This window comes from Hemibagrus wyckioides, linkage group LG06 (genome assembly GCF_019097595.1).
Source record: "Hemibagrus wyckioides isolate EC202008001 linkage group LG06, SWU_Hwy_1.0, whole genome shotgun sequence".
In the NCBI taxonomy this organism is placed as follows: domain Eukaryota; kingdom Metazoa; phylum Chordata; class Actinopteri; order Siluriformes; family Bagridae; genus Hemibagrus; species Hemibagrus wyckioides.
In genome coordinates this window covers 24208272-24221031 of record NC_080715.1, presented here as the reverse complement: position 1 = coordinate 24221031, position 12760 = coordinate 24208272, and the positions used below count along the sequence as shown (strand labels likewise).

The following is a 12760-nucleotide window of genomic DNA, read 5'->3' as shown; positions in this document are numbered from 1 at the left end:
CCATTCTTAGCTTTGTAAGCAAGCGTCAGTGTTTTAAATCTGATGCATGCAGCTACTGGAACCAAGTGGAGGGAATGCAGCAGTGGGGTAGTGTGGGAGATGTCACTATGAGCTACTAATCAAAATCAAGATTCATGATTTTATTTGCCACTTATACAGTTTACAACATGCAGTAAAATAAAACCCGACCTACTCAGTCTTCAGTCTGTGCATATACAGTATTAAACTACCTTACATAAAGATACTAATAGAAATAGAAATGAGAAGAAGTAATAGAGTATGATGAGCAACATGTTAAAGTGAAGTGTGTGCAAGTACAGTGGAGTAAAGGAGTCTTTATGGAGTCGTGGGATTTGTCCGTGTTGAGTAGTCTGATATCCTGAGGGAAGAAGCTCCTCCTGAGCCTCTCAGACAATCTAACTGACAAGGAAGGATTAGTAAGCATCATCAGCTAACCTGTTGACATTTACTGCAATACAGCATTGATTACAGAAAACCACAGGGAGGCAGGAAGATATTGTATTTTAGCGATACTGCATTTTAAAAGGAAAAACATGAAAGAACTCATTTTGATTTGGTTGTCTGTCGTTCCTGCAGGTGTTACGAGTGGTCCGTTTGATCAAGATCTCTCCTGCGCTGGAGGATTTTGTTTACAAAATCTTTGGTCCAGGGAAGAAGCTGGGCAGTCTGGTGGTGTTCACAGCGAGTCTACTCATAGTCATGTCTGCCATCAGTCTACAGATGTTCTGCTTCGTGGAGGACTTGGACCGCTTCACCACCTTTCCACGGGTAAAATCTCACCCCCTGGTTTAAAAAAAGGAACAATTAAAAATTCTCAACTAAATCACAATTATGAGTATAGAAATCAAATAGAAAACGTGGCTGGTAAGCTGATGGTTTCATTTCTGACACGGTGAAAGCTGGACTTCTGCTGGTTCTTGGAAACACCGGGAACAAACACAGCCTTGACACACTTTCCATCGGCTTCACAATATTTAATCTGTCAGCACAAGTAACAGCTCTTGCCAAGTTGTTGGATACTAAGTGCTCAGGAGATGGGCTCTCATTAGCCAAATCTTTTTTATTCTCTGTTATTAGTGGAGATCCACTGATGCATGTTTGTGCTGGGACTTGGAAGGGTCTGCGTAAACAGATGCTGCTCATTTCCAAAGCTCCTATCTGGGTGACGTGATAACTATTCAAGATAATGATATTTGCACACACTGCGCTCCAATAGGACAGTTGTGAAATGATCTTTATTAGACACTCAGAGCTGCAGCCAGTGTGAACAGGTTTTAAAGACAGACAGACATTTTTCTATTATTATTTTCAATAAAGAAATGAATTTCAAGTGACCTTTGTGACATTCACTGATCGACTGGGATCTTCTGTGATGTAGGTGGATGTATTTTCAGGACTTGATTCGGCTTATTCACAAATAAATATAATATGCGATTATACAGTAATGTGTTTTCTATTACTATTCTAGTTAGAAATGTATCAAGTCTTCCTTTAGTTTTAGTTTTGGAGAATTGGATCTTCATCATCTTCTTTTTCCCCTAATTTTCTCTCTAAATTAGTAACAGCCAATAAATCCTCCAGTAAGGACAGCTACCCATCAGGGATGGCAAAGGCTTTCATGTCCTTCTTTAAGTCCTTCCTTATGTCCTTCCATTTCCATAACTGGCTTGTGTTTCTGAGAGAATATACACTACCCTGCCCTTGCCACGATTAGCAGAAGCATCATTGTGATTCAAACCCACAATCTCCGAGCTGTTATCTGGTGATGATTAAGGCCCTTGCTCATGGACCCAGCAGTGGCAGCTTGTCTGTCCATGGGCCATAGGATTTGAACACACAAACTTCTGATCAGTAGTCAGATCACTGAGCTACCACTTCCCCACTTCTGTAAATAGGGTGTGAATGTCACAACTGAACTGAAGGATGTATAATGAGTGAGTCCTAACCGATGGCTGCTATGTTCCTCTCCTGCAGGCCTTCATGTCCATGTTTCAGATCCTCACTCAGGAAGGTTGGGTGGACGTCATGGATCAAACCCTGGTGGCAGTGGGACGAGTGTGGGCTCCAGTGGTGGCCATTTACTTCATTCTCTACCACCTGTTTGCTACGCTGGTAATAATTCTGCTCAGATTTGAAAAATAAATCAATACAATACACAAAATATACAGTAGCATAATCGTATATTCTATAGTATACAGTTATACAGTGTGGAATATTATATAAAAGTCCTGTGTTACAAAATGCCGCCCTTTCCTTCTGTACAAATAATTCTATTTCTTTAGTTTTTATTCTACTTTATGACAGACAGCATTTAACTACATACTGCGTCATACTGTGTACGCTTGTGTTTGTGACAAATAATGTTTGGATTTTAATTTGCACAGGATGGCTAATGGTCCTACATAATAAATCTTCTTTATCAGTTATACTGTCTGCGTTTGATTAGCAGCTCATCATGACCGTAATTGCCCATCACTGTGGCTCTGATGCTTGTTCGCATCTGACATTTGAAAAGCTGAGATGAGTGAAGAGCTGCCGTTTAAATCTGACATTTCAACACGATCTTAACAGTAATGAGAACGCAGCCAGAGCATGTAATCAAGTAACGGCTGAATTGCTTATTCGTCCCCTGTTAAATAAGGGGGAACAAAAAAAGAAAACAGAAAAGGGGAAAGAAGTCAAGATTGCATTAAAGAAAAAAACACTGACATTTCATAAGCATCAAAATCCCATTTATTTTCTTTATGTCTGGAGTAACAGTAGGGTTCTGTTGTATACAGTATGTATAAAAAAACGAACTTATTATTATTAGCTCGGCCTGGCTTTTCCGGCTGTGTTAACTTCTATTTAGTTTGAGATGTGACATGGACAATAGAAGTGACACTAGACTGCGGCATACTGACAAAATCGCTGGGATATGAGTCACACTACTGGACAGATAACAAGCAGCCCAGCACAATTTCAGCACTCATACACACTTATGATGTCGTATAATTCTATAATAATATAACATTCCGTCACTTTAGTCATGAAAACCTGAAGACATTTCCTGATAAAATGAAAAAAAAAACACACACACACACACACACACACATCCAGATCCACACATGACCTTGAATAAAATGTTCTGTCGCATGCCATTGATGGATTTCATTTTTGACTGACTCATTGATAATATTCTGTTATAAAATAAAGTTCTTTCTAATAAAAGTAAAATGATTTTTGAATCCCTTACCATTATTCAGAAGCTCTTGTCTGATATTTTCCAGATCCTGCTCAGTCTGTTTGTAGCTGTAATTCTGGACAATCTTGAGCTTGATGAGGACTTAAAAAAGCTAAAGCAGGTAAGATGTTATTTATTTTTAGTTTGAAATTTGAAGTGTTGAATTTCAGCAGAGCATACAAGGAAAATAATGAAATCCATGATGATGGCAGGGTAAACCTACACGGGAATCGAAAAGAACTTGAAGCACAGTGTCAGATCTCTGGTGCCATTCATGGAAAGACTCATGATCCTAAGTGCAACAGTGACCTATCAGCCATGTCACATGATTTATAGATGGATGGATGGATGGATGGATGGATGGATGGATGGATAGATAGATAGATAGATAGATAGATAGATAGATAGATAGATAGATAGATAGATAGATAGATAGATAGATAGATAGATAGATAGATAGATAGATAGATAGATATACTTTATTGATCCTATGAAGAAAATTCTTGTGTTACAGCAGCTTAGTCAGTTACAGTATACTGATCACATTGATCACATGATCAAAACTCACTTGTTTAGATTGACCTTCAAACTTTATCTAACCCAGAACATGTTAATACTTTGTGAAGTCTCAGTCCTCTATTTTATTAGTGGCAGTCTTATGAGTGGGCTTTTTTATCTGTGCATTTTTTATTCTGCTTTGTTCTGGTTATCAGTTTGGATTTGTCTTGGAACTATTTAAAAAAAGAAAACCTTGGTTATGTATCTAACACGGTCTATGTCTGATTGAAGACTTCTCATATGATCAATGCAGTAGATTTTGAAGAACTTTATCAGATGTTGTGTATTCATGGAAGTGTTGTTAAACAACAACTGATCAAGCCATATCCAGCAGCTAGATCCCTCATCAACCTCACCACTGAAATGATTACTCATTTGATTATCTCGTCCTATAATTATTCTGTCTGCCTCTTTTTAAATATTATTTGATCAAGGAAACAGAAGTGCGTCTTCTTACCCAAAAACAAGGGACCAGAAATACAGCCAAATACGAGCTTGAATTCAAAACACTTGCAGCAGGCAGCCGTTGAAACGAGCCAAATCTCTTTGTCGGTTTTTGCCAATGGTTTTGATAAGACGTCCTCACAGAGTGGGCGTGGTATGATAGCCACTCGACACTGGACTCTCTCACAGAGCTGGCAATTCGCCTAGACAAACTTTTGAAAGAGTGAAGACAAGTGTCCTTTCCTAATTAGCATCATCACGATGAAAAGCAGAACCCAGAGCCAGTGCATTTCAGACACTTTTGACTTTCACTGACAGAATGTCTACTACACTGAGAGTGGTGGTTCTACCGTGGATCAGACATCTATACACGCATGATAACATCTTGAAAGAGCAAAGAGAGTGATGGATATATTGAGTCAACCATTTTTCCTCTTGGCTCATATGCTTTAAAGAATTGTGATACATCACTCAAATATGTCTTTGCAGCACTCAACAAAGGAACAAGACCTTGGTCCAAGACCTTGACAAAGAGTTACATCTCCCCTTCATGTTGTGTAGGAGAATAAATCATCACCTATTTCACTCCATTGACGTGTTTAGAGACTGAAGTGCTCTTCATCAGGAGAACATTGTATTATTGGCCATAGCCTCAGAAGAGACAGGGCTAGGACATCTCTGAGAAAGAGATGTCATTCACTACAGTGTCTTTATTCTTCCATCAGAAATACCTTTAGCAATTTAGGTATTAACTACAATTGAAAGGCCTGGCAGGACAGAAAATGCCAGAAAAATACAACCATTTTTTTTTCCAAATGCTACTCTGAATACTAAAAAGTGTCTAGCAAGGCCATATGATTTTTCCATCTGTTGTTTGACACATCTTTTAGTCTGTCTGTTGTCTGCTTTGGGGAAAAAAACAGAATACATCTCCATGGCCTATAAACAAGGATATATCAGAACATTCACCTCCTCAGCATCTGCTGGGGTTTTTCTTCATGCAGAAAAGGGTAAGGTCTTCACCCATGCATTGATTTTAAGGGACTAAGCCAAGTAATCCCATTATCAAGATTATTTTTAATCAAATATCAATTTAAGTATCAATATCTTTTTTTTTTAAATCAGTCTGTAAAAAACATGATCTCTAAAACATGTATGGAGGTCTTCAGCATCCAGATACCTCAATCCATATTCTCTATTATCTGTGAAAAATTCATAACATGGCCCCATTCTTGACTGGCCACAGGTGTGAAGAAATCCACCAGCCCCTCAGCACCAAGGGCTAATAGGAGACCACTCGTAGATATTAAAGCCTCTGCTCATTCCTCTATGTCACAAGTAGCATCAAGCCATAGTCGTTATTACAGATGATTCCACTATGATTCATCATCATGGACTCCTTTTTCCTAATTACCTTTTCAACGTTTTCCACAGCATTCAGAACAGCACAGTTCAGGTTCAAACTCACATTCAGACTCTTTGGCATGCCTGAACACATAGGATCATATTCAACGTCTTAAGTTATTTTTTTGAACATACTATTCAGGTTATGCACTTCTTGACCTGCATGTAGGTTATTCCTCTATCCTCTATAGATTTTTTTCACTAGATGCACCTTAAGATGGAGTTTTCAGTAATGTCCAGACCATTTTCTTTAAACACAAGCACTTGGCTTTTAGCCCCAAAACAGCTGGAGCATACAAAATGCAGACTGAAGATGCAGACAGCATTTTTTTTTTTATCTCTGCCATCGAAGCTTATATGATGTAACATAAAATGTAGCAACAAACATCCTATTCTTCTTTTTATTGTTCTGATGGTTAATCATGTGCACAGTTAATGCACGGCTTAATGATAAATTGAGATCTTTGTAGACTTACTTGCAGCAAAGTATTTTTTTTATGTGCTCTTCTGTAAACAAATCATGATAGTAGTTTATACTCTGCTAGCCTTAGAGCTTAATTTATATTTATTCCTAGAGTTATCCAGCAAAATTAGGCCAGATAAGCAGTTTCTCCAAATAATATGGTGTTTTATGCATTTAAAAAAAGGATGTTACTTAGTTAATAGTATCATTTACAGTATGTATATAATAATGGCCTCAAGTATCATTCCATTGTGTTATTTCAGCATGAGATATTGTGTTTAAATTAAACTGTTGCTCTTTGCTTAGGCTGATATTGTACAGGACAAATAGGCTTTATATCCAGGTAGGGTCAAAATTGCACATAATTAAGACAAACCTCAAAGTTTTAAGCAAATTCCACCCATGCGTACATGTCTGATACATGTCTGATAATTTACCTCACAATTCTGGTGGCAAACATTAAAAAAAAAAAAAAAAACACAGAGGTTTGCTACAGATGGGGATTAGTCACTGTGTGTGAACAATTTCAACTTGAAATTGGCTGCTGAACCTGTTTGAGTTTTGTTCAGGACAGAAATGCTGCTTATCAGGAATATTATCTATCAGATCTGGTTGTAAGATTTTAAAATTTTAATCAGTCCGGCTACTCAGATTCCTCAAACAATGTTCAAGTGAGTTTATAAAACACAATTTCTCTTCTAAGCAGAACAGGTAGAGCATGGGAAAGTCTATATTTGGGAGATGCCCTTATCCAGAGTAACTTACATTTTTATCTCATTTTTAACACAACTGAGCATTTAAGGGTTAAGGGTCTTGCTCATGGGCTCAGCTTGGTGGACTTGGGGTTCAAACTCACAACCTTCCAAATCAATAGTTCAACACCTTTCCCACTAAGCTACCACGTCCCCATCCAACACAGAGATTTCACAAAGTATCACAAAACAATTGCTCTTCTAAAGTTAGCATTATTTGGTATAGCTTCTGAAAGAAATGTTTTGCAGACCTGTAAGTCTGGGTGATTTAGTCACAGCAGGAGGAAACTGGTGCAAATCCCTGTAGTTTTTTTATTTCCAAAAGGAAATAAAAGATAAATTCATCTGAGCGATCTACAGAGCTCTCATCAAATAAACACATCTTTATTTTTCAGTATGTGCTGCACAGGTAACTATGACTCATCAGTTCATTAACGCTGGAAAACCTGACCTGACTGGGATCCTTGGTTACAGGTGCTGAGATGTTGGCAGTGTTCAGTGTGTGAATGTTAATGAGACTGATGCAGATGAACTTACACTACCATGGCCAAAAACGGTGGGAAATGGCTTTGGAATAATGGCTCGCTGGATTTCATTCGTTCTCTGGCACGCTTTCAGCATCTCGACATGTCCAGATCAGTTCTCTCTTAGCCACAGCTGAAGGATCTGCTGCTCAGCCTGTAAAATTGCCTATTTTTCAGGTGCTTCCAGCACAGATGGGGGCAATCCTAAAATAGACTGCTAGATTATGATTGCTCTCCAATCCAGTATACAGAGAAAAGGGGGGGTGCTTTTATAAACAGTTGGTTTCAAAGCAATTCAAAGACTGACCTTGACTCTAGTAAGACTAGTTCATCCTGATGTGCAACAAATAAAGATGAGACAGGTTTTGTCCTTTTGTATTCTCACTGTTGATTTGGTGGCTAGACGGCAGCTCTTAGGGTTTCTCTCAAGGTTGTTTTTGTAGCTCTCACTGAACAGATTGCTGTCCCCTGTGATAATGTCATCAGTAATTGCTTTTGAAGGGTTTTTGACCCCCTGCTTTTTCAACCATGAAACTCTTGCAGTCGGGAACAGAAGTATGGTCTGAGTCATGAAATTCTTTGGAAGATGCTGAAGATGTTTTACACAAATCATTGCATGTTCTATTTGTGCTAATGGCAGTATACTCTAATGTAGCACAGGCTTACAGGCAAAACAGGTTAGTTGTCATGGCATCAATCATCTTATGAATGCATAAAGATTTGGATAATATATTAGATGCTATATTGGCAGCTTTAATCAGTATGACATGCAGTGTATGATATATTACAGATATGGATGCTGTATATAAATTCTTTTTTTTTTTCCGAAACACTGATGATCACTTCCATAATTGTACCTCAGAGACTATAACAGCGTCAAGCTACTTCCTATAATGTCGTACCACATTGAAAAATGTTTAAAGGATCTAGAACCACTTCTACATACAGAATCTTTTTTTAAGCTCCTTTATATTCTCAGGTTTGTGAGCTGAGAACTTTTGATTCAAATACAAATCCAGAGACTGAGATTTTCATTAAAAACACAGACTGTAGTTGTTGTGGTGATTTGCATGTATGCTTTGGGGCATTTTGGATGCCTCTGTCACTATGGGGTTTTTTTTCCTTGCCCTTACATGCATCCTTGAATTAATTCTTCTGAGATTCTTGTTCTTGTCTTAGAAAGAAGTGGATGAATGATTGTTGGATTTCTGTAAAATTATCATTGTAACCAGTTTGGATCCAGTCAGAGTTGAACTTTTATATTTCTGGCATTTGGCAAATGCCCTTATCCATAGCCACAACTGAGCAATTGAGGGTTAAGGGCCTTGCTCAAGGGCCCAGCGATTGCAGCTTTGTAGACCTGGGATTCAATCTCACAGCCTTTCCAACACCTTCACCACTAAGCTACCACATCGGAAATAATTTTTCTTCAACAGCTTTCTTCTGTTTGAATTATATTTTAAGTGTATTTGAGGAATACAGTTTAGTAACAGAAAGCACTTATTGGCACCAGAAGCATCACAGTCAATGCTGAAAAAAGTGTCCTAACTGATGTAACCTGGTTTTGAGTTAAAATGTCCTGGAACTTAGGATTCCTTTGTGACTCATGATGCCATCAGTCTTCACAAGAGCCTGTGGACCACCAGCCCCAAAAAACCGTCAATGACTCACCACAATATATTATAGTGGCTCTATAATATAACCCTTTCTATCTTCCATATATATCTGAAACTGTGGAAAACCATCAAGAATATACACTAATTTCCACAAAAAAGTGAAGTAAAAGTGAAAGTATTTGTGTGTGTATTTTTTATTCCCCCAGACTGCCTAAAGTTTTAAATCTTTTCTAAAACACACAACTAGGTGCTGTGAGATGTAAGAATATTATTATTGCACATGCTCTCTGCCTCACTTCTCTCGTGTCAAGAATGTTGTAAGCAAAAGCCATCAAACATGACAGAACTCAGTGGAGACAATATCGTTTCAGTTTGATTGATAGTTGAGCCATGGCGGAGTTTAGAGGAGTGATAAGCCAGGCTGGTACAGGTCTGTTTCCCGTGAACGGTTTCGTGCAGATTCTTCAAATAGGATTGACGTTTCCATTTCAGGTGAAATGGTTGATGCTGCAGAGGAAAACCAGCATGTGGAAGCACTGGGATTGTTCTCATACCACTGAGGACACAGATGGTGAAGTTTCCAGACGTTGTACATCGTCTTGTCTCGTTCCTGCATGATTTAATATATCTGTAAATCTCTATCTATATATTTCTCTCTTTCTGACCTGCTTTTTTCATGATTCCCATGAGCATCACTGTTGAGCCATGTGTGGCAATGTTCTTAGATCTCCTCACAGATGGAGTTGCTCAAATACCAGCCATGTCTCCCTGGAGTGAGAGAAACAAAACGCTCCCAGCTATTGCTCACAGTTGAGATATGTTTGTCTTCAAAGTGAAGGCTTTATTTTGTGCCATATTGCTACAAGCATGACTAACAGGCATTCCAAATACTCACTGATCACGTAATCTAGCTTTAATTGTGCTTTTTATTAGTTTGGAAGCTTGCATGACCCACATATTGCTAATAACCGCTTTCCTGGGCTCTCCTGGAGCAACATTAGGATAGGTTTGATGCCCGTCTTAGGAATATGTATTAAACGCTTGTCCTGAGGACAGAGTAAATTTCATATTGCTGAAATTATTGTTAGCCATGAAAATGTTTGTTGCACTGAAATATTACAGATTTGACAGCAACAGTTGTGACTTCTTACTGTTGTTTTTTTTTAATAGTGAAACCGTGTCAGGGGGTGTGCAGTCAGGTAGCACTAAGGTCTCAAAGCTACAATCCTTTTTCTGAGCTGGTTTTATCATTGTGGAGTTTTGCATGTTTTCCCAGTGTCCTCTTGGGTTTCTTCTCCGGTTTCGTCCAGTCTCCCATAACAATCCATAGGCAGACTGGCTATGCCAGTGTGTGTGTGGAGATCCAGCATGTTTTCCTGCCTCATGCCCAGTTTTTCCCAGGATAGGTTTCCGATCCAGCGTGACAGTGGCCTTGGAGATGAATAAATGAATAATGAATATTTTCTCCTAGCAATATATTTCATGCAATTTTAGTCTGTCTTCTCCAGGTACCAGCATAATGAAGATTTGTGGTAATATGGCGAACCTGGAAGCAATTTCCTTGGCTTGTTGTTCATACGAATGTCTTTAATATCATCCACATAAACGATCCATTTTCTAAAGTGCATTCGCAGCATCTGTTATTACTCCATGAAGATTTGGAGCTCTTTGGTCAGATTTCCCTATGTTTACTTTTAATAGTACTATTAATAAAAATAGATGTTTAGGTAAACATAAGCCTATTGAGTATGCAGCATCAGAAACGTTTACCTCACGTAGGTCCATTTGTGTGATAACATTCATCATTATTTGTGAAGTGTAACCCATGTTGGCATGGAAATGACTTGCATCTGTCAGTGTGGACAGCTGATTTGTCTTGATTCAAAACCCATTTCAAAGCCATGGACACAAATGACAAAAAGCGTCTGTGTCCTAGTCTTCGGCTGAGGGATCAGAGATGGATCTGATGCTTTCTTTCTACTATATAGACATATCTTATGGATATGCTTTTTTTTCTTTTCGAAAACCCGGAGCGAGCACAACAATTTCATCAGAATCCTAGCAATTTCATCAGTTTTCCACAATCGTACTTGTATGACATCCTATGACAGAAGTAGACACTTGCCTTTCTAACATGCAAGCAGTCAGAAAGAATAAGAAACAAAGTCATAAGCAGACAATGGAGGGCAAAACAAGAGCTGTTATTGGGCTTTGAAATGACCTGCTTCTTCAATAAGCAATCGCGGTCTCAGGATGTTGATTCAATTTGTTAGGCAGCGTGGCCGGGCAGCTGCACGCACGCTGAAGGATCATTAGCAATTAAAGGCGACAGGATAAGCGGAGGTAGAGCTAATGAATACCCGGTGTGTTCCACAAGCCACAGATCAGCCTCTGATAACAGGAAGTGTTTAATGAGCTTCCTCTTAGTCTCTGTCAAGACGCACGTCTGCGTGCTCTGATGCTTTGCCCCGATCTCATCATGCTGATTGGAATAATGCAGTTATTGTGTGAAATTAGCTTTGGGGAAATTTCTGTAATGAATTCGTATAGACTGCTATGCTTGAGAGATGACTAAAAATAATTGAAGGAGAAGCCCAGGAGAACATCGCAGGAAGCAGATCCGCTAGTCGTGTGCTGTGTGCACGGGTTCACCAGGGCTTTTCTGTTTTCTGAGCTGAAGGATCTCCTCCACTGAATAACTAAATAACTAAAAACAGCTCAGACACTCTCCAAACTGAGTGTTCTTTAAAGACAATCCAGGCACAATGAAAGTTTACACACCCAGCCTTGAATGAGCAGGAATCTTTCTTCATAGTCTTTTCCGTTTTGGTACCAGATCACGTTCTCTTTTCATATCTCTTCATGCAGTCTATTCATTTGGCCGGTCATGGGCCGTTTCCCCCTCTGATTGGGAAGATTGATGGTGATAGAAGCTCAACAAATCATTACCTCCTTCCAGCTAAATGGCAGTGAAAAGCAGCTTTCAATGGTAGGGGGGAAATGTTTATCTTTTTACTGACAGAAATCAAATGGGAGAGCTTCCCTCGGGGTGACTTCGTGTGAGTGCGTGCGTAAGCGTGTGTGTGTGTGTGTGTGTGTGTGGATCCCTGATATCAAACGGCTCTCCGGGCGGGCTGGGCCCGTACTATAGAGCGGGTTGGGGGCGGCTGTTGGAAAGAGAGAATATCAAAAGGCTGTGGGAGAGGAGAAAGGCGCTGCAGTACATTCATTACAGCTCAATTTGCAGAGGGTGTCTCACAAAGTGCCATCTATCCAGGTGAATAATGAAGAAGACAATGTAGGGCTCTCTCTCTTTACGCCTGGCTTTCCCAGCCGACTAAATAACGAGCTCGCTCTCGCTCACATGCTCTCATTCCTCTTTTGTGTGTGTGTGAGATGGAATGAGCAAAGGATAGAGTATTGAGGTTAAACATAGCAATTTTTCTTTCTAGCATTTTTGAAATGAATCATTTGGTGTCTCGGTCCTGATTTGCACCTCTTTCTCTCTTGTGTCTATTCCGTGTCCTGGCTCTGTCATCATTCTGGACATTTTATCCGTACACAGAGCACCGAGCGATCAACTATTCATCCATGCATGCCATAAATATTTAAGATTATATCCCATACCTTGACTCAGCAGGATCAAACTGAGGGAAATCTCAAACTTCAGAAAAGGTCAGGATGATCTTCTGTGTTTGTTGTTTGTTATGCGTTTGAACCTAACCACACTGCCATCTAGTGCAGAACACACACTG

At 39.3% G+C, this 12760-nt stretch overlaps 1 protein-coding gene and 1 long non-coding RNA gene across 6 annotated transcripts in view; one reads left to right on the top strand and one right to left on the bottom strand.

Annotated features, from left to right (window-relative positions):
- nalcn (sodium leak channel, non-selective) overlaps nt 1-12760 on the top strand; it is an 85681-nt gene that overhangs the window by 42849 nt on the left and 30072 nt on the right. For all 5 annotated transcript variants that reach the window (XM_058393574.1, XM_058393573.1, XM_058393572.1 and 2 more), the window contains 3 exons: nt 598-789; nt 1996-2133; nt 3291-3365. In XM_058393574.1, coding sequence (XP_058249557.1) covers nt 598-789; nt 1996-2133; nt 3291-3365 — 405 coding nt within the window. The remainder of the gene's footprint in view (nt 1-597; nt 790-1995; nt 2134-3290; nt 3366-12760) is intronic.
- LOC131355249 (uncharacterized) lies at nt 665-5175 on the bottom strand. Its single transcript, XR_009204843.1, has 3 exons — nt 3257-5175; nt 1968-2142; nt 665-804 (listed from the first exon to the last, which is right to left on the bottom strand). It is a non-coding gene; the product is annotated as an uncharacterized LOC131355249 (long non-coding RNA).